We start from the raw sequence: 20,461 nt of genomic DNA, 5'->3' as shown, positions 1-20,461 counted from the left end.
AGGAAGTTATTCAGTTTGTTGTGTCCATGTTGAATCTCTGCAAAAGCAGTTCAGTTCTTGCTACTCCCCTGTCCATGCCCTGTCACCCTGTTACTTTTTTCTGTTCAGATAAGTATCCAATTCCCTTTCGAAAGCCACAATTGAATCTGACTCCACTGCACTCTCAGGCAGTGCATTTCAGATCCGAACCATTCACTGCATAAACAGGTTTTTCCTCATGTCGCCTTTGGTTCTTTTGTCAGTCACCTAAAATCTGCACCCTTTGGTTCTCGACCCTTCCGCCAATGGGAACAGTTTCTCCCTATCTCTCATTGTGAAGGAATCTGGCCATAATATGGGGGTTATAAGGTTAAAAAGTTATTTTCCTATGCATTAGGAACTAAAAATTAAAAGCAGATTTCATCTTCCTTAAAGGTTAAAAGAATTTCATCGACATGCCTCGACCCTATGGTGAAGGACTTGCCTCGAGGCAGCTTCTGATAAGAAGGATTCACTCCTAAAAAGTCACAAACCTCATCGCACTGTAAAATATTGATAACACATTTTGCAACCGATCACATGAGCTACCACAGTGTAATAATTGATAAGACGGTCTTATGTGGACAGCCCTAAGCCCCAGTTTGAAAGTTTGACAAATTGTGAGGAAGAACTTGTTTTTATGCAGTGAGTTGTCGTGACCTGGACCTCACTAACTACGAGGGTGGCGGAAGCAGAGATGATCAATGATGTTGAAAGGATTTTGGATGGATATTTGAGGGAAATAAACTTGCAGAGCTATGGGAACAGAGCGGCAGAATGAGACTGACTGGATTGCTCTACAGAGAGCTAGCATGAACTCGATGGGCCAAATGGTTTCCTTCTGTGCCATAATGGCTCTATGACTCTATGACAGGGGAATACTATTACAATTGATTTCATATACTGGGAAAGTTTATAATGGACTGCGCATTGAACCCCAATCGCAAAGTCATTTACATTTATCACAAAATGTAGGTCACAGCACTGAACCTTGGGGAACACCAGTGTCTACCATGACTTGCTGCTTTCTGACACTCCAGTTCCAGGAGCCTCATTTTTGTAAAATCATCAGCACATTGTTGACATCCTGTGTTCTTATGATGGCGATGATATGAAGGACTGAGCACGACCTTGGACTCCAGTGTGTCCTTCCGAGTGGTTCAGGCATCAGAAGCGTTGGTTCATCACGCCGATGATCTGCTCCACAATGTTCCTGGTGTCTCCATTGCTCACATTATGATGTGTTATTATTGCGTGGGTCAGTAGGTGGGGTTTATGAGCTGTGTATAGAGGGGGCATCCTTTGTCTCCAAGGTGCACATTCTGGTTCCCCTGCGAAGGCCCAAAAATGGTAGGAACAACTGATTGATTCAGAATGAAGGTAATGTGGCTTCTGCCAGGATGGTGGACATTCAGCACCGTGACATACGGTGCCTGGTCACACTCCAACTGCCTACAGTTCCTGTATCTCTCCTCGTAGATATGGAGGCACATACACCATCCGGAACCCCGGTATCCTGCCAAAGCCACGGGACATCTCAACCTGCTTCTCCCTTCTGTGGGAGAAAACAGTGTATTCACCTCACCTGGCTTCGACAGGCAGCTTTAGTGGGAGATGCGTTTCGAGCCTGGAAAGATCAGGATGCATTCAATGAAACTGTGACCTTAACGGCCACTGCTTAGCGCCATTCGACACTTGGTGCAGAACCAGGTTGTGCTGCAGGAAGTGCAACAGCTCTTATTGAATCAGAGTCGCTTCGCACACTGCTCCTGGGTTAGGTGTAGGTGCTCTTGAAAAACACGGGCTGAGTAGAGCAAAGCCCCCTCCTCCTCCCTCTTTGCAGAGCTTCCCCTCTCTACAGCCTATTCTCCATTTGCTACTCATATTGCCAACCTAGATGTACTGTGGCTATAGTCCCCATACCTTGTCCAGTGTTGGGTCACCAAATCCTCTGGTCTTCCTAATGTCTACAGCAGTTCTCAACGCAACCTCGAGAAAGCCATCCACAGCACCTCTACTAACTTTGCATTGGAAAAGTAAGTCAACAGCCCCTCACCTGCAAGTTGGATGCCTGGTCCTTTTAAATAGCTCGACAGGGGACTCCTTGTGCTGCTGAACACATGTTCAACTGACAGTGACTAACACAGATGTTCAGTGGACATGCACAGACCAAGTTTCAAAGTTGTGCATCAAAGCTCATAAACAGATGCTTGATGTCACTTTTTGACAACTTCTCATGCTACCAGAATACACAATGTTCACCCAGGCTAGAGCCCTGCCCAGCATGGGGCACTGTGCAGCACACGCCAGAAGTGGCCAGCCACTCGGCTTGCACCATGTTATGGATGCAGGTTCCCGCAGTGTCGACACCAGTGGTGCTCTAGAGCTGAAAATCCCGGCCAGGGAGAGATACTGAGGAAAGGCAATTCACCTTAAAAGGGGACTTGGAAAAAGACTTGAAGGCAAAAGTTCTGCAATTATATGGGAAATGACCAGGGAATTGGAATGAGTCAAACACAACAATGAGAATATTAAAATTTAGGTGTTGTCAGATCAGACCCCAATATAGGTCAGTTAGCATAGAGTGTTAAGTGAACCAGGTATGGTGTGAGTTAGGATACAGGCTTGAGTTTTGAATGGACTGTGGTTTATGGAGGCTTGGAACTGGGAGGGTGGCCAGGATAGAATTGGAATAGTCAAGAGTGAATTTAACAAAGGTACAGATAAGGGTTTGTGCAGCAGATAGACAGGCAGAAGTGGAGGCAGGCAATATTACAGAGGTGGTAGTCGGCAGGGTTGCCCATGGAGGGAATATAAACTCAGGTTAAAATAGAATTCAGAGGTTGTAAACAATCTGTTTCAGCCTCAGACATTGGCCAGGGAGGGGTGTGTAGTTCATGGATAGGGGGCAGATTTTGTGATGGAGATTGATGACTCTGGCTTCAATCTTCCCAAAGTTTTAAAAGACAAGAATAGTATTTCAGTGGAACAGGGTTTACAGATCTAATAGCGGGAAATACAGACTTACCAGGGGCAGCAACAGCAGCAAAGATGAGGGAGAAAATTACAAGAATGCTATTCTAGTTAACAATGGTTTATAGAGCTAATAGCTGGAGAAAGAGATTTACCAGGAATAACAAAAGCAGCAAGGTGGGCAGAGTAAATGATAATAACAGTACTGCAGTTAAACATGGTTTATAGAATCAATATCAGGATAGAGAGACTTACCAGGGACACCAACAATAGCGAGGATTGGATAGTAAATGTATTGCATAATCATAAGTGCGTAATGGATCCGAGATTGTAATGATAGCGAATCATAATCTGTAGAAAGAATGTGAAGATCCCAGGAGAAACTCCTGCCCATTGTTGTAATATTCCAATCTATTCTTCTCAGATTCTGACTCATTCTTGTGACATTCCAGTCTATTGTTCTCAGATTCCAACTATCCTCTCCCACTCTCTGGGACCACTATTCCTTTTTAGTGCCAGATGTTATACGCCCTTTGACACTATGGAATAACACACTGAAAAGTGCCCCTTATTAATAGAAGAGGGAAAGCCTCCAGTGACACAATTAGAGCCCATGAAGACTGACATTAATTACAGTCACTGAACAATCAGATTAAGTTAGCCCTTATCACTCCAACACTCTTTGCACAACAATAAAGTTGAACATTTGCCTGGTCTGAATGCGATATATGAGAGTTGCTGAGAGAAGGAGTTTTGGAAATCGTGGAGGCCCTGACAAGAATTTTTCAATCCTCCTTGGATATGGGAGTGGTGACAGAGGGCTGGAAGGTTACAAATGTTACACCCTGTTTAAAAAAGGAGAGATGGAGTAAACAGTCTAATGTTGCTGCTGAGGAAATGTCTAGAGGTCAAAATCCAGGACTAAAGTATTCATTCCTGAAAAAACATGGTATAACAACTGGCAAGCAGCATGGATATCCAAATGGAAAATCATGTCTGGCAAACTTCAACAAAGCAAATTATATTTATATAGCACCTTTAATGTAATAAAACATTCCAAGGCATTATAAAACAAAGTATGACACCAAGTCACAATAGAAGCTATAAGGTCAGATGAACAAAAGTTTAGTCAAACAGGTAGGTTTTAAGGAGTGTCTTGAAGGAAGAAAGCGAGGTGGAGAAGTGAAGAGGTGGAGAGGTGTAGGGAGGGTATTTCAAAGCTTGGGGCCTAGGCAATTTAAGGTGTGGTCACCAGTAGCAGACAAATTTATATCAACATGAACAAGAGGCCAGATATCTTGGGGGTTGGAGGGGCTGGAGGAGATTACAGAGGTAGGGAGAGGTGAGGCAATGGAGGGATTTGGAAACAAGGTTGAGTATTTTAAACTCAAGCCATTGCTTGAGTGAGACCCAGTGTAGGTCAGTGAGCACGTGATGACACGTGAACGGGACTTGGTTAAAGTTAAGAGACGGGCAGCAGAGTTTTGGATGACCTCAAGTTTGCAGAAACTAGAATGTGGGAGACCAGCCAGGAGTGCATTGGAATAGTCCAGTCTAGAGGTAATGGAGGCATGAATGAGAGCTTCAGCAGCAGATGAGCTGAGACAGGAACGAAGTTGAGCAATGTTACTGAGGTGGAAATAGGAGGTCATAGCGATGACATGAATATGAGATTGGAAACTCATTTCATGCTCAAATGTGGCACCAAGCTTCTGAAAAGACTGGCTTAATCTCAGACTGTGAGGAGGAAGAGAGAAGGAATCAGTAACAAAAGAATGGAGTTTGGAGTGGGGAGCGGAAAAATTGGCTTCAATCTTCCCAATATTTAAGTGGAGTAAAGTTCTGCTTGTCCAGTACTGGATGTCAGATAACCAGTCTGATAATTTAGCAACAGTGGAGGAGTCGAGAAAGATGACGATGAGGTAGATTTGATGCAGTTCTTTGATAAAGCAATGAACATAGAACATAGAACATAGAACATACAGCACAGAACAGGCCCTTCGGCCCACAATGTTGTGCCGATCCTTTGTCCTCTGTCAAGGACAATTTAATCTATACCCCATCATTCTCCTTTATCCATATACCTATCCAAAAGCCTTTTGAAAGTCCCTAAAGTTTCTGACTCAACAACTTCCCCGGGCAAGGCATTCCATGCCTCGACCACTCTCTGGGTAAAGAACCTTCCCCTGACATCCCCCTTATATCTCCCACCCTTCACCTTAAATTTATGACCCCTTGTAACGCTTTGCTCCACCCGGGGAAAAAGTTTCTGACTGTCTACCCTATCTATTCCCCTGATCATCTTATAAACCTCTATCATGTCACCCCTCATCCTTCTCCTTTCTAATGAGAAGAGGCCTAGAATGTTCAGCCTTTCCTCGTAAGACTTATTCTCCATTCCAGGCAACATCCTGGTAAATCTCCTCTGCACCCTCTCCAAGGCTTCCACATCCTTCCTAAAATGAGGCGACCAGAACTGCACACAGTACTCCAAATGAGGCCTTACCAAGGTCCTGTACAGCTGCATCATCACCTCACGGCTCTTAAATTCAATCCCTCTGCTAATGAACGCTAACACCCCATATGCCTTCTTCACAGCCCTATCCACTTGAGTTGCAACTTTCAATGATCTATGCACATAGACCCCAAGGTCTCTCTGCTCCTCCACATGCCCAAGAACCCTACCGTTAACCCAGTATTTTGCATTCATGTTTGTCCTTCCAAAATGGACGACCTCACACTTTTCAGGGTTAAACTCCATCTGCCACTTTTCAGCCCAGCACTGCAACCTATCCAAGTCCCTTTGCAGACGACAATAGCCCTCCTCGGTATCCACAACTCCACCAACCTTTGTATCATCTGCAAATTTACTGACCCACCCTTCGACTTCCTCATCCAAGTCGTTAATAAAAATCACAAACAGGAGAGGACCCAGAACTGATCCCTGCGGCACGCCACTGGTAACTGGGCTCCAGGCTGAGTATTTACCATCTAAGACCACTCTCTGCCTTCTATCAGTTAGCCAATTCTTAATCCAACTGGCCACATTCCCCACTATCCCATGCCTCCTGACTTTCTCCATAAGTCTACCATGGGGGACCTTATCAAATGCCTTACTAAAATCCATGTACACCACATCCACTGGTTTACCCTCATCCACTTGCTTGGTCACCTGCTCAAAGAATTCAATCAGGCTTGTGAGGCAAGACCTACCCCTCACAAAACCGTGCTGACTGTCCCGAATCAAGCAGTGTCTTTCCAGATGCTCAGAAATCCTATCCCTCAGCACCTTTTCCATCAACTTGCCTACCACCGAAGTAAGACTAACTGGCCTGTAATTCCCAGGGTTGTTCCTATTCCCTTTCTTGAACAGGGGCACAACATTTGCCACCCTCCAATCACCTGGTACCACCCCCGTCAGCAGAGAAGATGAAAAGATCATTGCCAGCGGCTCTGCAATTTCATCCCTTGCTTCCCATAACATCCTTGGATATACCCCGTCAGGCCCGGGAGACTTGTCTATCTTCAAGTTATTCAAAAACCCCAACACATCTTCCCTCCTAACGAGCACTTCCTCGAGCTTACCAGTCTGCTTCCCACCGTCCTCTTCAGTAATACACCCCTTCTCATTCGTAAATACCGAAGAGAAGTACTCATTCAAAACCTCACTTATCTCTTCCGGCTCAACACACAGTCTCCCGCTATTGTCCTTGACCGGACCTATGGTCCCCCTAGTCATCCTCATATTTCTGACATACGCGTAAAAGGCCTTGGGGTTTTCTTTTATCCTACCCGCCAAGCATTTTTCATGCCCTCTCTTAGCTCTCCTAATCCCTTTCTTCAGATCCTTCCTGGCCATCTTGTATCCCTCCAGAGCTATGCCTGTGCCCTTTTTCCTCAACTTTATATACGCATCCTTCTTCTTCCTAACAAGACTCTCAACCTCTCTTGTCAACCACGGTTCCCTCACATGACCATCCCTTCCCTGTCTGACAGGGACATGCTTATCAATGGCCCCTACTATCTGCTCCTTGAAAAAGTTCCACATTTCGACCGTGCCCTACATGAAGAATGTTAATGAGGGTTGTGTAATTGAAGTTATGTGTAGGGACTTTCAAAAGGTATTTGATCAACTGTGATTCAATGGACAGGTTTGCAAAATTGAACCCTATGGGTTAAAGGGGCAGTGACAGCATGGATAGAAACAGTGACCATGGAACAGAAACCAGAACAAAGTGGTGGAAGGTATACAGTGGTGTTCCTCAGGGGTCGGGATTAGGACCACTGCTCTTTTGGTTCTTGGAAAACCGAGGGTGGGAAGGGCAGAGCCCTCTCCTCCTCCCACTTTGCAGAGCTTCCCCTCTCTGCAGCCTCTACTCCCTGTGTTGGCCATGTTACGAACATTAGTAGGAGCAGGAGTAGGCCACTCAGCCCCTCGAACCTGCTCTGACATTCAATAAGTTCATGGCAGAACTGATTTCTCCACATTACCACCGACCCACGATAACCTTTCACCCCCTTGTGGACAGAGAAGCACTGTAACTACACTTCCGTTACCTCGGCCAGAGCTGGGTCACCAGATCCACTGGCCTCCCTGAATGCATGCTGCAGCTCACAACGCAGCCTCCAGAAAACCATCCACACCTCCACTGCCTTTGCAATAGAAGAAGTTAATCAAAAGCCCCTGACGTGTAATTTGGATACCTGGTCCTTTTCAATAATGCTAGACGGATGTTCCGTGTGCTGCTGAACGCACATTCATCTGAGAGGTGTTCAGTGGATATGTACAGATCAAGTTTCAAAAACCTTTGTCCAAGCTGCTGGATTGGCTGATTGACCCCATATTAAGACGGCTCCTCATGTTACAGGCACATTCACGTTACGCCCACCCTAAAGCCTCAACCAGAATGGGTATCCTGCAAGACACACTGGAAGTAGCTGGCAGTGCAGCTTGCCCCGTTTTATGACTCTAGACTTCCACAGCACAAGTGGAGATGGGGATAATCAGAGGGGCGAGGCCACGAGGGGATTGGATTACATGAATAAGAATATTAAAATTGAGGTGTTGCTGGGCCAAGAGACAATGTAGGTCAGTGAGCATAGGGATGTTGCGCGAACAGAATTTGGTGAAAGTTAGAATAGGGCAGCAGAATTTAGGGTGACCACAAAGTTACAGAGAGTAGAATGTGGGAGGCCAGCCAGGAGTGCGTTGGAATTATCATGTCCCGAGGGAACAAAGGCATGGATGAGGGTTTCAGCAGCAGATGAGCTAAGCTGTCCCTGTCCCTCTATCTCTCTGCTTCTTTCTCTGTCTCCCTCATTATCTATATCCCACTAAGTACTTCTCTTTTTTTCATCCCTCTCTCTCTTGCTCTGCCTATTGCTCTCACACTGTCCACATCCCTAATTCTCTCTCCCTTTCCCTCTCTCCCCTTTTTCCTTGCTCTCTCCATTCTCAGTATACCTCTCTTTCCCATCTCTCTATTTTTCTCTCACCCTCTCACTTTCTCTGACTATCTCACTCACTGCCTCCCTCTTTCACACCCTCACCCACTCTGACTCTCTAACTCCACACTTTCTTCCTCTATGTCTATTTCTACTTCTCTATCTGTCTCTTTTTCTATATCCGTCTCTGAATATCTCTCGAACTGATCCGTTCTTTACCTTACACTGTCTACCTGTCTCTCATCCTGTCACGCTCTTTGTTCCTCTCTCTGTGTCTCTGCCCCTTCCTCCCTCTGCCCCAGTCACTCCATCTCTGTATCTCTCTACCTCTCACTCTCTCTGCCTATCTCATTGTATCTGCCACCCCTCCTCCCACTCTCTGCCTTCCTCTACTGACACTTCTCTGTCCCTCTCCCCATTCTCACTATCTCTCTTCCTCTCAATGTCTTTTCCTCATCTCTCACTCTGTAACTTCCTCTCTGTCTCTATCTGTCCTTCTCCGTCTCTTCATCTTCCTGCCTCTCTGCAGGCTTGTCTCTCTCTGCATCTTTGTGTCTCTTTCTTCCTTTTTCTCTGGGCCTGAATTTTACCTTAGGCAGACGGGAATTCACCACCGATGTGAAAGTCGATGGCAAACCCGCTTCCGCCTAGCCTGGGGATCCGTCCTGCATTTTATGGGTTCCCGGGCTTTAATTGTCCCAAGGCGGAACTTCCGCCCACTTGAGGGAGGAGGTCCCGCCTCAGTGAGCTGCCGGCCAATCAGTGGGCCGGTAGCTCTTATTCCCAGCAGAGCCACCAGGAGTAGTGGCCACTGTTGGGACTGCAGCCCAGCTGATGTCATAGATCCAGGAGGGATGGTAAGTAGGTGTTGCCTCACCAGGGGGAGCGGTCCTTCCTTGGTGAGGCTGGAGTAGTTGTTTGAGGAGAGGCGGCGTCTTGGGTCCCGGGGGTGTTTTGGGAGGGGAGGCGGCCCTCAATCGGCCAACCTGTGCCTGATTACCATGCCCCCCCTTCACGTTCCCAGCATGCCCGCTTTCCACAGGTAAAAGACCCGTGGAGCAGGCGAGGGCCTTAAGTGGCCATTAAGTGGCTACTTAAGGGCTTTCATTGGCCTCGGACGGGCGGGCGGTTTCCCACCGACCACCCGAATCCGTAAACTTGGCTGGAGGCAGAGGTGGACCAGGGAGGCTTCCCGGAGCCTCCCGCTCAATTTTACGCCACACCCACGCCACCATCCGACCCGCTGGGGTGGCATAAAATTCAGACCTCTGTCTCTCCTGGTCTCTCTCTCTCTTCTCATTCTCTCAGTCTCTCTGCTACACACCTTCGCTCTCTCTCTCTGTCTCTCTCTCTTTCTGTCATCTCTTTCTCTTTCCCCTTCTCTAAGAACATAAAAAGATAAGAAATAGGAGCCAGACGAAGCCATTCAGCCCTTCACGCCTGCTCTGCCATTCAATAAATTCATGGCTGGTCCACATGCCCCAACTGCACCTTTCCACACTATCCCATATTCCCTAATTTCTTTAGTACGCCAAAACCTTGAATATATTCAACAAATTTAGAATTTAGAATAGTGGGAATGGAGGTTAAGGCAGTTGAATGTTCCTCCTGCAGAATGTGGGAGGTAAGGGTCGCCAAGAGTGTCCCTGCTGACTGCATCTGCGGGAAGTGCACCCAACTCCAGCTCCTCGAGAACCGCGTTAGGGAACTGGAGCTGGAGCTGGATGAACTTCGGATCATTCGGGAGGCGGAGGAGGTTATTGATAGGAGTTATGGGGAGGTAGTCACACCTCAGGTAAAAGAAGTAGGTAGATGGGTTACCGTCAGGGGAAGGAGAGGGAACCAGCAGGCAGTGCAGGGGTCCCCTGTGGCCGTTTCCCTCAACAACAGGTATACCGTTTTGGATATTGTTGCGGGGGACGACTTACCAGGGGTAAGCAATGGGGTTCAGATATCTGGCACAGAGTCTGTCCCTGTTTTTCAGAAGGGAAGGGGGAAGAGGAGCAGAGCATTAGTCATTGGGGACTCCATAGTTAGGGGAACAGATAGGAGGTTCTGTGGGAACGAGAGGGACTCACGGTTGGTGTGTTGCCTCCCAGGTGCTAGGGTTCATGATGTCTCGGATCGTGTTTTTGGGATCCTTAAGGGGGAGGGGGAGCAGCCCCAAGTCGTGGTCCACATAGGCACCAACGATATAGGTAGGAAGAGAGATGGGGATTTAAGGCAGAAATTCAGGGAGCTAGGGTGGAAGCTTAAGCGAGAACAAACAGAGTTGTTATCTCTGGGTTGTTGCCCGTGCCACGTGATAGCGAAGCGAGGAATAGGGAGAGAGAGGAGTTGAACACGTGGCTGCAGGGATGGTGTAGGAGGGAGGGTTTTGGTTTCCTGGATAATTGGGGCTCTTTCTGGGGTAGGTGGGACCTCTACAAACAGGATGGTCTTCACCTGAACCAGAGGGGTACCAATATCCTGGGGAGGATATTTGCTAGTGCTCTTCGGGGGGGTTTAAACTAATTTAGCAGGGGAATGGGAACCTAAATTGTAGTTCCAGTGTACAGGATGTTGAGAGTAGTGAGGTCAGGGATAAGGTTACAAGGACGCAAGAGGGCACTGGCAAGCAAGAACTTGGTTTAAAGTGTGTCTACTTCAATGCCAGGAGCATTCGGAATAAGGTGGGTGAGCTTGCAGCATGGGTTGGTACCTGGGATCTCGATGTAGTGGCCTGTTCGGAGACATGGGTAGAGCAGGGACAGGAATGGATGTTGCAGGTTCCGGGATTTAGATGTTTCAGAAAGAACAGAGAAGATGGTAGAAGAGGGGTGGGTGTGGCATTGTTAATCAAGGAGAGTATTACAGTGGAAGAAAGGACGTTTGAGGACTCGTCTACTGAGGTAGTATGGGCCGAGGTAGAAACAGGAGATGGGAGGTCACCCTGTTGGGAGTCTTCTATAGACCTCCGAATAGTTCCAGAGATGTAGAGGAAAGGATAGCGAAGATGATTCTCGACAGGGGCGGGAGTAACAGAGTAGTTGTTAGGGGGACTTTAACTTTCCAAATATTGACTGGAAATACTATAGTTCGAGTACTTTAGATGGGTCAGTTTTTGTCCAGTGTGTGCAGGAGGGTTTTCTGACACAGTATGTAGACAGGCCAACCAGGGGCGATGCCACATTGGATTTGGTACTGGGTAATGAACCCGGCCAGGTGTTAGATTTAGATGTAGGTGAGCACTTTGGTGATAGTGATCACAATTCGGTTAGGTTTACCTTAGCGATGGGCAGGGACAGGTATATACCGCAGGGCAAGAATTATAGCTGGGAGAAAGGAAATTATGATGCAATTAGGCAAGATTTAGGATGTGTAGGATGGGGAAGGAAACTGCAGGGGATGGGCACAATAGAAATGTGGAGCTTATTCAAGGAGCAGCTACTGCGTGTCCTTGATAAGTATGTACCTGTCAAGCAGGGAGGAAGTTGTCGAGCGAGGGAGCGGTGGTTTACTAAAGAAGTTGAAGCGTTTGTCAAGAGGAAGAAGAAGGCTTATGTTAGGATGAGACGTGAAGGCTCAGTTCGGGCGCTTGAGAGTTACAAGCTAGCCAGGAAGGATCTAAAGGGAGAGCTAAGAAGAGCAAGGAGAGGACATGAGAAGTCATTGGCGGATAGGATCAGGGAAAACCCTAAGGCTTTCTATAGGTATATCAGGAATAAAAGAATGACTAGAGTTAGATTAGGGCCAATCAAGGATAGTAGTGGGAAGTTGTGTGTGGAATCAGAGGAGATAGGGGAAGCGTTAAATGAATATTTTTCGTCAGTATTTACAGTAGAGAAAGAAAATGTTGTCGAGGAGAATACTGAGATTCAGACTACTAGGCTAGATGGGATTGAGGTTCACAAGGAGGAGGTGTTAGCAATTTTGGAAAGTGTGAAAATAGATAAGTCCCCTGGGCCAAATGGGATTTATCCTAGGATTCTCTGGGAAGCCAGGGAGGAAATTGCAGAGCCTTTGTCCTTGATCTTTATGTCATCATTGTCGACAGGAATAGTGCTGGAAGACTGGAGGATAGCAAACGTTGTCCCCTTGTTCAAGAAGGGGAGTAGAGACAGCCCTGGTAATTATAGACCTGTGAGCCTTACTTCGGTTGTGGGTAAAATGTTGGAAAAGGTTATAAGAGACAGGATTTATAATCATCTTGAAAAGAATAAGTTCATTAGCGATAGTCAGCATGGTTTTGTGAAGGGTAGGTCGTGCCTCACAAACCTCATTGAGTTTTTCGAGAAGGTGACCAAACAGGTGGATGAGGGTAAAGCAGTGGATGTGGTGTATATGGATTTCAGTAAGGCGTTTGATAAGGTTCCCCACGGTAGGCTATTGCAGAAAATACTGAAGTATGGGGTTGAAGGTGATTTGGAGCTTTGGATCAGAAATTGGCTAGCTGAAAGGTGGTGGTTGATGGCAAATGTTCATCCTGGAGTTTAGTTACTAGTGGTGTACCACAAGGTCCTGTTTTGGGGCCACTGCTGTTTGTCATTTTTATAAATGACCTGGAAGAGGGTGTAGAAGGGTGAGTTAGTAAATTTGCAGATGACATGAAGGTCGGTGGAGCTGTGGATAGTGCCGAAGGATGTTGTCGGGTACAGAGGGACATAGATAGGCTGCAGAGCTGGGCTGAGAGATGGCAAATGGAGTTTAATGCGGAAAAGTGTGAGGTGATTCACTTTGGAAGGAGTAACAGGGATGCAGAGTACTGGGCTAATGGAAAGATCCTTGGTAGTGTAGATGAACAGTGAGATCTTGGTGTCCAGGTGCATAAATCCCTGAAAGTTGCTACCCAGGTTAATAGGGCTGTTAAGAAGGCATATGGTGTGTTAGCTTTTATTAGTAGGGGGATCGAGTTTCGGAGCCATGAGGTCATGCTGCAGCTGTACAAAACTCTGGTGCGGCCGCACCTGGAGTATTGCGTGCAGTTCTGGTCACCGCATTATAGGAAGGATGTGGAAGCTTTGGAAAGGGTGCAGAGGAGATTTACTAGGATGTTGCCTGGTATGGAGGGAAGGTCTTACGAGGAAAGGCTGAGGGACTTGAGGTTATTTTCGTTAGAGAGAAGGAGGAGGAGAGGTGACTTAATAGAGACATATAAGATAATCAGAGGGTTAGATAGGGTGGATAGTGAGAGTCTTTTTCCTCGGATGGTGATGGCAAACACGAGGGGACATAGCTTTAAGTTGAGGGGTGATAGATATCGGACAGATGTTAGAGGTAGTTTCTTTACTCAGAGAGTAGTAGGGGCTTGGAACGCCCTGCCTGTGCAACAGTAGTAGACTCGCCAACTTTAAGGGCATTTAAGTGGTCATTGGATAGACATATGGATGAAAATGGAATAGTGTAGGTCAGATGGTTTCACAGGTCGGCGCAACATCGAGGGCCGAAGGGCCTGTACTGCGCTGTAATGTTCTAAAAATGAACATCCACAGCACTGGGATTGAGAATTCCAACGATTCACAACCCTCTGAGTGAAAAAAATTCTCTTCATCTCAGTCCTAAATGGTTTACCTAATTTTGAAATTGTGACCCCTGTTCTATACTCAATAGTCAAGGGATGGAATAGGTTCTACTTGCCTGGATGAGTGCAGTTCCAGAAACATTCTGGAAATTTGACACCATGCATTACGCTTGATGAGCACCCAATCCACTACCTTAAACAAGATGCACTGCTGCAACTCACCAAGGCACCTTCGACAGTATCTTCCAAACCCAAGACCTCTACCACCTAGAAGGGCAAGGGCAGGAGACGCATGGGAACACCACCACCTGCAAGTTCCCCTCCAAGTCACACACCATCCTGACTAAGAACCATAGAAAAGTTACGGCACAGAAGGAGGCCATTCAGCCCATCATGTCTGCACCAGCTGAAAAACTAGCCGCCCAATCTAATCCCACCTTCCAGCACCTGGTCCATAGCCTTGCAGGTTGCAACACTTCAGGTGCAGGTCCAGGTACCTTTTAAATGAGATGAGAGTTTCTGCCTCCACCACCGTTCCTGGCAGTGAATTCCAGATACCCTCTGGGTGAAAAAGATTTTCTCATATACCCTCTAATCCTTCTACCTTAAATCCTTAAATCTGTGCCTCACGGTAATGGACCTCTCCACGAGGGGCAACAGGTCCATCCTGTCTACTCTATCTCGGCCCCTCATAATTTTATACACCTCTATTAAGTTACCCCTCAGCCTCCTCTGTTCTATGGAAAACAACTCTAGCCTATCCAATCTTTCCTCATAGCTGCAACTTTTGAGCCCTGGCAACATTCTTGTAAATCTCCTCTGTACTCTCTCCAGAGCAATTTTGTCCTTTCTGTCATGTGGTGACCAGAACTGTACACAATACTCCAGCTGTGGCCTGACCATGTTTTATACAGTTCCAGCATTACATCCCTGCTTTTGTATTCTATACCTCGGCCAGTAAAGGAAAGCACTCCATGTGCCTACTTTGCCACTTTACCTACCTGTCCTGCCACCTTCAGGGACCTATGGACATGCACTCCATGGTCTCTGACTTCCTCTACCCCACTCAATATCCTCCCGTTTATTGTGTATTCCCTCGCTTTATCTGCCCTCCCAAAATGCATTACCTCACACTTCTCCAGATTGAATTCCATTTGTCACTTTCCCACCCACTCAACCAAACTGTTGATATCATTCTGGAGCCTACAGCTATCCTCTTCAATATCAACCACACGGCAATTTTTGTATCATCAGCAAATTTCCCGATCATTCCTCCCACATTTCAGTCCAAATCATTAATATATACCACAAACAGCAAGGGTCCCAACACTGAGCCCTGTGAACGCCACTGGAAACAGCTTTCCATTTGCACAAAACATATGTTGACCATAACCCTTTGTTTCCTGTTACTGAGCCACTGACTTAAAATTATAGAATCATAGAAAGTTTAAGGCACAGAAAGAGGCCACTCGGCCCATCGTGTCTGTGCCAGCTGAAAAATTATCCATCTATTCTGATCCCACCTTCCAGAATTTAGGCTGTAGCCCTGCAGATGACAGCACTTGAGGTGTGTATCCAGACTCCTTTTGAATGAGTTGAGGGTTTCTGCCTCAACTACCCATTCAGGCAGTGAATTCCAGACCCCCACCACCCTCTGGGTGAAAAGGTTTTTCTTCATCTCCCCTCTATTTTTTTCTACACATCACTTTAAATGTATGCCCCTCATCATTGACCTCTCTGCTCAGAGACCCTTCAGCTCCACTTTATCCAGGGTCCTCAAAATTTTGTACATTTCAATCAGCTCTCTGCTCAGTCTTCTCTGTTCCAAGGAGAACAACCCCAGCCTATCCAAACTTTCCTGCATTTTTCCAGTCCTGGCAACATGCTCGTAAATTTCCTCTGTACCCTCTCGAGTGCAGTTACATCCTTTCTGTAATGAGGTGACCAGAACTGCACACAGTACTCAAGTTGTGGCCTAACCAATGAGTTACACAGTTCCAGCATAACCTCCCTGCTCTTATATACTATACCTCGGCTAATAAAGGAAAGGATTCCATATGCCTTCTTAACCACCTTATCGACCTGTCCTGCTACCTTCAGGGATCTGTGGACATTCACTCCAAGCTCCCTCACTTCCTCTACACTTCCCAGTATTTTCCCATTAATTGTGCATTCCTTTGTCTTGTTTGACCTCCCCAAATGCATGACCTCACACTTCTCCAAGTTGAATTCCATTTGCCACTTTTCTGCCCATCTGACTAGACCATCAATATCTTCCTGCAGCCTACAGCTATCCTCCTCGCTATCTACTACACGGGCAATATTTGTGTCATCAGCAAACTTTGTAATCATGCCCCCTACATTGACATCCAAATCGTTAATATATACCAGAAAAAGCAGGGACCCAGTACCTGCGGAACGCCACTGGAAACAGCCCTCCAGTCGCAAAAACAACCATCAACAATTACCCTTTGTTTTCTGCCACTGAACCAATTTTGTATCCACCTTGCTGCATTACACTGGAGCCCATGGGATTTTATTTTTTTAATCAGTCTGCCATGTGGGACTATGTCAAAAGCCTTACTAAAAATCCATGTAGACCACATCAACTGTACTACCCTCATCTATCTTCCTTGTTACTTTGCCAAAAAAACTCGATCGAGTTGATCAAACAAGATCTTCCCTTAACAAATCCATACTGACTTTCCTTGATTAACCTGTGCCTTTCTCAGTGACAGTTTATCCTGTCTCTCAGAATAGAATCCAATAATTTTCCCACTACTGAGGTTAGACTGACAGGCCTGTAATTATTCAGCCTATCCTTCGCTCCCTTTTTAAACAGACGTCCCAATCCTCCAGCACCACACTTATACACAGTGAGGACTGGAAAATGATGGTCAGACCTTCTGTTATTTCCTCTCTTGCTTCATTTAACAGCCTAGAGTACATTTCATCCGGCCCTGGTGATTTATCAACTTTCAAGGATGCTAATCCCACTAATACTTCCTCTCTCCCGATGTTTATCACACTCTTCCTCCTTAACTACAATATCTGCATTGTCCCCCTCATTTGTGAAGACAGATGCAAACTATTCTATAAGAACCATACCAACACCTTCCACCCCTACACATAGGTTACCTCTTTGGTCTTTTACCCTTTCCTTAGTTATTCTCTTCCTCTTATTATATTGATAAAACATCTTCAGGTTCACCTTGCTTTTGCTTGCTATTATTCTTTCATGCCCACTCTTTGCTTTCGTAATTTTCATTTTGATTTCACTTCACTTTTTATACTCCTCTCGGCTTTCTGTAGTACTGAGTTCTTGGTGTCGGACATAAGCTTTCCTTATCTGCTTTATCTTACCCTGCAGGTTCTTTGACATCCATGAGGCTCTAGATTTGACTGCCTCCTCCTTTTTCTTTGTGGGAGCATGTTTACCCTGAACCCCTTGAATCTCTTTGGCCAGCGGAGGTGGAGGGGGATCCTGAAGCATTGTCGCCTATTAGCTCCAGCTAAATAGATGAACCCAGAGATGACTCAGCCACCATCGATCCTGGGGGTGCATCGTGATGGAGGTGGGACCAGTTGGCACACCCGGGGCATCCACCCCACTGTGTGTGGTGGGTATGTCAGACACTAGCGATGACAACCCGGATGAGGATGGGGATTCGGTGTGGGGCATGGAGGATGACATTGAATCATCACCAGTGAGGCAGTGGACTCTTTCGTGCCTCCCACCGAGTCTCCTCTCATCCCCACCACGGAACTCTGGGGTGCCACAATAAAGTTCAGCTGGCCCTCGGCCAGTGGTCCAATTTGGTGCTGATCACCCAGTCTATCCCTGCCACCCTCAAGAAGGGAGGGAAGGGCACGAGCGTGAAACTGGTTAAGAGGTACCGGTTTATAGCATTCGTCAATGGGTTGCTGGGAGAGTGGAAGGTGAGGTGCACTTCTGCTCCCTGCTCACAGTGGTGTTGGGATCAAAGTACTTTCGACATGAACATAACCAGAGCCAACCTCAGCATTAACAGAAGCAGGTGGTTTCTCTGCAGATGTCACAATCTCTCAGTCCTCAGGGAAGGGAGGTATGCGGTGAGCATTCTGCAGGAAACCCACGCCGTTCCGGGAGACGAAGCCACCTGATACCTGGAGTAGCAGGGTGGGGTCTACATGAGTCACATCACCCCTATTTCTAGTGAGGTGTCTATCTTGTTGGCCCCAATATTTAAGCCAGAGATCTTGGGGGTCAAGGAGCATGTGCTGGGCCATTTGCTCCACCTCGTTGTTTGCCTGGGTAGCATGCCACTCCACATTGTGGACATGTACGTGCCCAGGCCTGGTATGTAGCAAGCGCACTTCTTTAACGAAATGTCCGCACTCTTGAGCTCCATTGATAACGGTGAGTGCATCATCTTCAGGAGGGGCTTTGAACTGTACCCTCAAGGTGAGGGATCACTCTGGTCCCCAGCGCAGCTAAACGTTGGTGGAGAAGTTGAGGGAACTGATCAGCTCCCTCAACTTGGTGGACATCTGGCAGAATCTCTGTCCCGAATCCAGCGCCTTCACATGGAGGTCTGGAGGAGGAGGGTCCCGAATCGACCACCTCTACATTTTGCAGGCGTACAGCTCCCACATCTCAGTGGCCTCCTTGTGGCTGGTGTCATCCTCGGACCATCGCCTGGTGTGGGCGGAGTTCACTCCGCTCCGCACACGGGTGGGGTCCGCAAACTGACACTTCAGCAACTGGCTGCTGGAGGACGAGTGATTCCGGGACTCGTTCCATCGATTCTAGGCTGACTGGAGAAGGAAGCAGGGGGGCTTCCCCTCTTTGAGGCTATGGTGGGATGGTGGGATGGTGGGATGAGGGCAAGACTCACATCTGTGTCTTCTGTCAGGCGTATGCGAGGAGGTCAACCAAGAGGCGGGAAGCCGATATCGGATACCGAGAGAGGAAGATGCTTGACTTGGAGACCCATCTCGGTCATGCCATCATGGACTTGGCCCTGTGGCAGGCATACAAAGAAAACATGCTGAGGGACCTGCAGCTCTTAGTGTCCCGAGGTGGAAGTATTTGGACCGTGCCTCACCTTTTTTCTACGCGCTGGAAAAATGGTGGGAGATCCCTAAGCAGCTCTTTGAGCTGCTGGCTGACGACGGATCCTCTGTCACAGACCGGAGGGAATGGGCCATTTGGTCCATACCTACTTTGGCACATTGTTCTCTGCGGACCCGTCAGCGAGGATGCGTGCAGAGTTTTGGGGGGGGAGCATGCCGAAGGATTGACTGGAGGGCGGCGAAGGTTTGAAGGCTCCGCTCACGTTGGCAGGGCTGACCAGTGCCCACCACCAGCTGTCAAGGGGAAAATGCCCGGGTCTGGACGGGCTGACTGTGGAGTTCCTCAGGGTGTTCTGAGACGTCCGGGGGGGCGGGCAATTACGTGCGGGTCCTGGGGGAAAGCCTGGCAACTGGGGAGATGCCCCTCTTGTGGGGCAGGCAGTCATGTCCTGTTGCCGAAGAAGGGTGATCTCCGCCTGCTTAAAAACTGGCGTCCGGTCTCCCTCCTCAGAATGGATTATAAGATCCTTGTCCGGGCTATGTCTACCCATCTGGGTTCCATGCTGGCCGACATGATCCACCCCAGCCAGTCCTACACAGTCCTGGGCAGGTCCATCCAGGACAACATCTACCTATTGCAGGAGCTGATCCATCTTTCCCAGAGGACTGGTCTGTCTGTCACCTTTCTCTCCCTCAATCAGGAGAAGACATTCGACAAGGTACAAAGAACAAAGAACAGTACAGCACAGGAACAGGCCATTCGGCCCTCCAAGCCTGTGCCGATCTTGATGCCTGTCTAAACTAAAACCTTCTGCACTGCCGGGGTCTGTATCCCTCTATTCCCATCCTATTCATGTATTTGTCAAGATGTCTCTTAAACGTCACTATCGGACCTGCTTCCATCACCTCCCCCAGCAGCAAGTTCCAGGCACTCACCACCCTCTGTGTAAAAAACTTGCCTCGAACATCCCCTCTAAACTTTGCCCCTCGCACCTTAAACCTATGTCCCCCAATAACTGACTCTTCCACCCTGGGAAAAAGCTTCTGACTATCCACTCTGTCCATGCCACTCATAACTTTGTAAACCTCTATCACGTCGCCCCTCCACCTCCGTCGTTCCAGTGAAAACAATCCGAGTTTATCCAGCCTCCCCTCATAGCTAATACCCTCCAGACCAGGCAACATCCTGGTAAACCTGTTCTGTACCCTCTCCAAAGCCTCCACATCCTTCTAGTAGTGTGGTGACCAGAATTGTACACAATATTCCAAGTGTGACTAACTAAGGTTCTGTAAAGCTGCAGCATGACTTGCCTATTTTTATACTCTATGCCCCGACTGATGAAGTCAAGCATGCCGTATGCCTTCTTGACTAGCTTATCCACATGCATAGCCACTTTCAGTGATCGGTGGACCTGTACGCCCAGATCTTTTTATATTTCATTTTCATAAATGACCTGGAAGAGGGTGTAG

The 20,461-nt window shown here is 47.4% G+C and overlaps 1 protein-coding gene across 1 annotated transcript in view; it reads right to left on the bottom strand.

The window, feature by feature from the left end:
• The window catches only part of LOC137357501 (G-protein coupled receptor 39-like), a 36,278-nt gene extending 19,074 nt beyond the window's left edge, over positions 1-17,204 (bottom strand). Inside the window, exons 1-6 of the mRNA XM_068023851.1 lie at positions 17,091-17,204; positions 7,549-7,644; positions 7,013-7,124; positions 4,849-4,930; positions 4,485-4,728; positions 3,247-3,490 (exon numbers count right to left, since the gene is read on the bottom strand). Coding sequence (XP_067879952.1) covers positions 3,247-3,490; positions 4,485-4,728; positions 4,849-4,930; positions 7,013-7,124; positions 7,549-7,644; positions 17,091-17,204 — 892 coding nt within the window. The remainder of the gene's footprint in view (positions 1-3,246; positions 3,491-4,484; positions 4,729-4,848; positions 4,931-7,012; positions 7,125-7,548; positions 7,645-17,090) is intronic.
• Positions 17,205-20,461: the final 3,257 nt, after the last annotated feature.

This window comes from Heterodontus francisci, chromosome 48 (genome assembly GCF_036365525.1).
Source record: "Heterodontus francisci isolate sHetFra1 chromosome 48, sHetFra1.hap1, whole genome shotgun sequence".
NCBI lineage: Eukaryota > Metazoa > Chordata > Chondrichthyes > Heterodontiformes > Heterodontidae > Heterodontus > Heterodontus francisci.
This window is presented reverse-complemented; position numbering and strand designations above follow the sequence as displayed.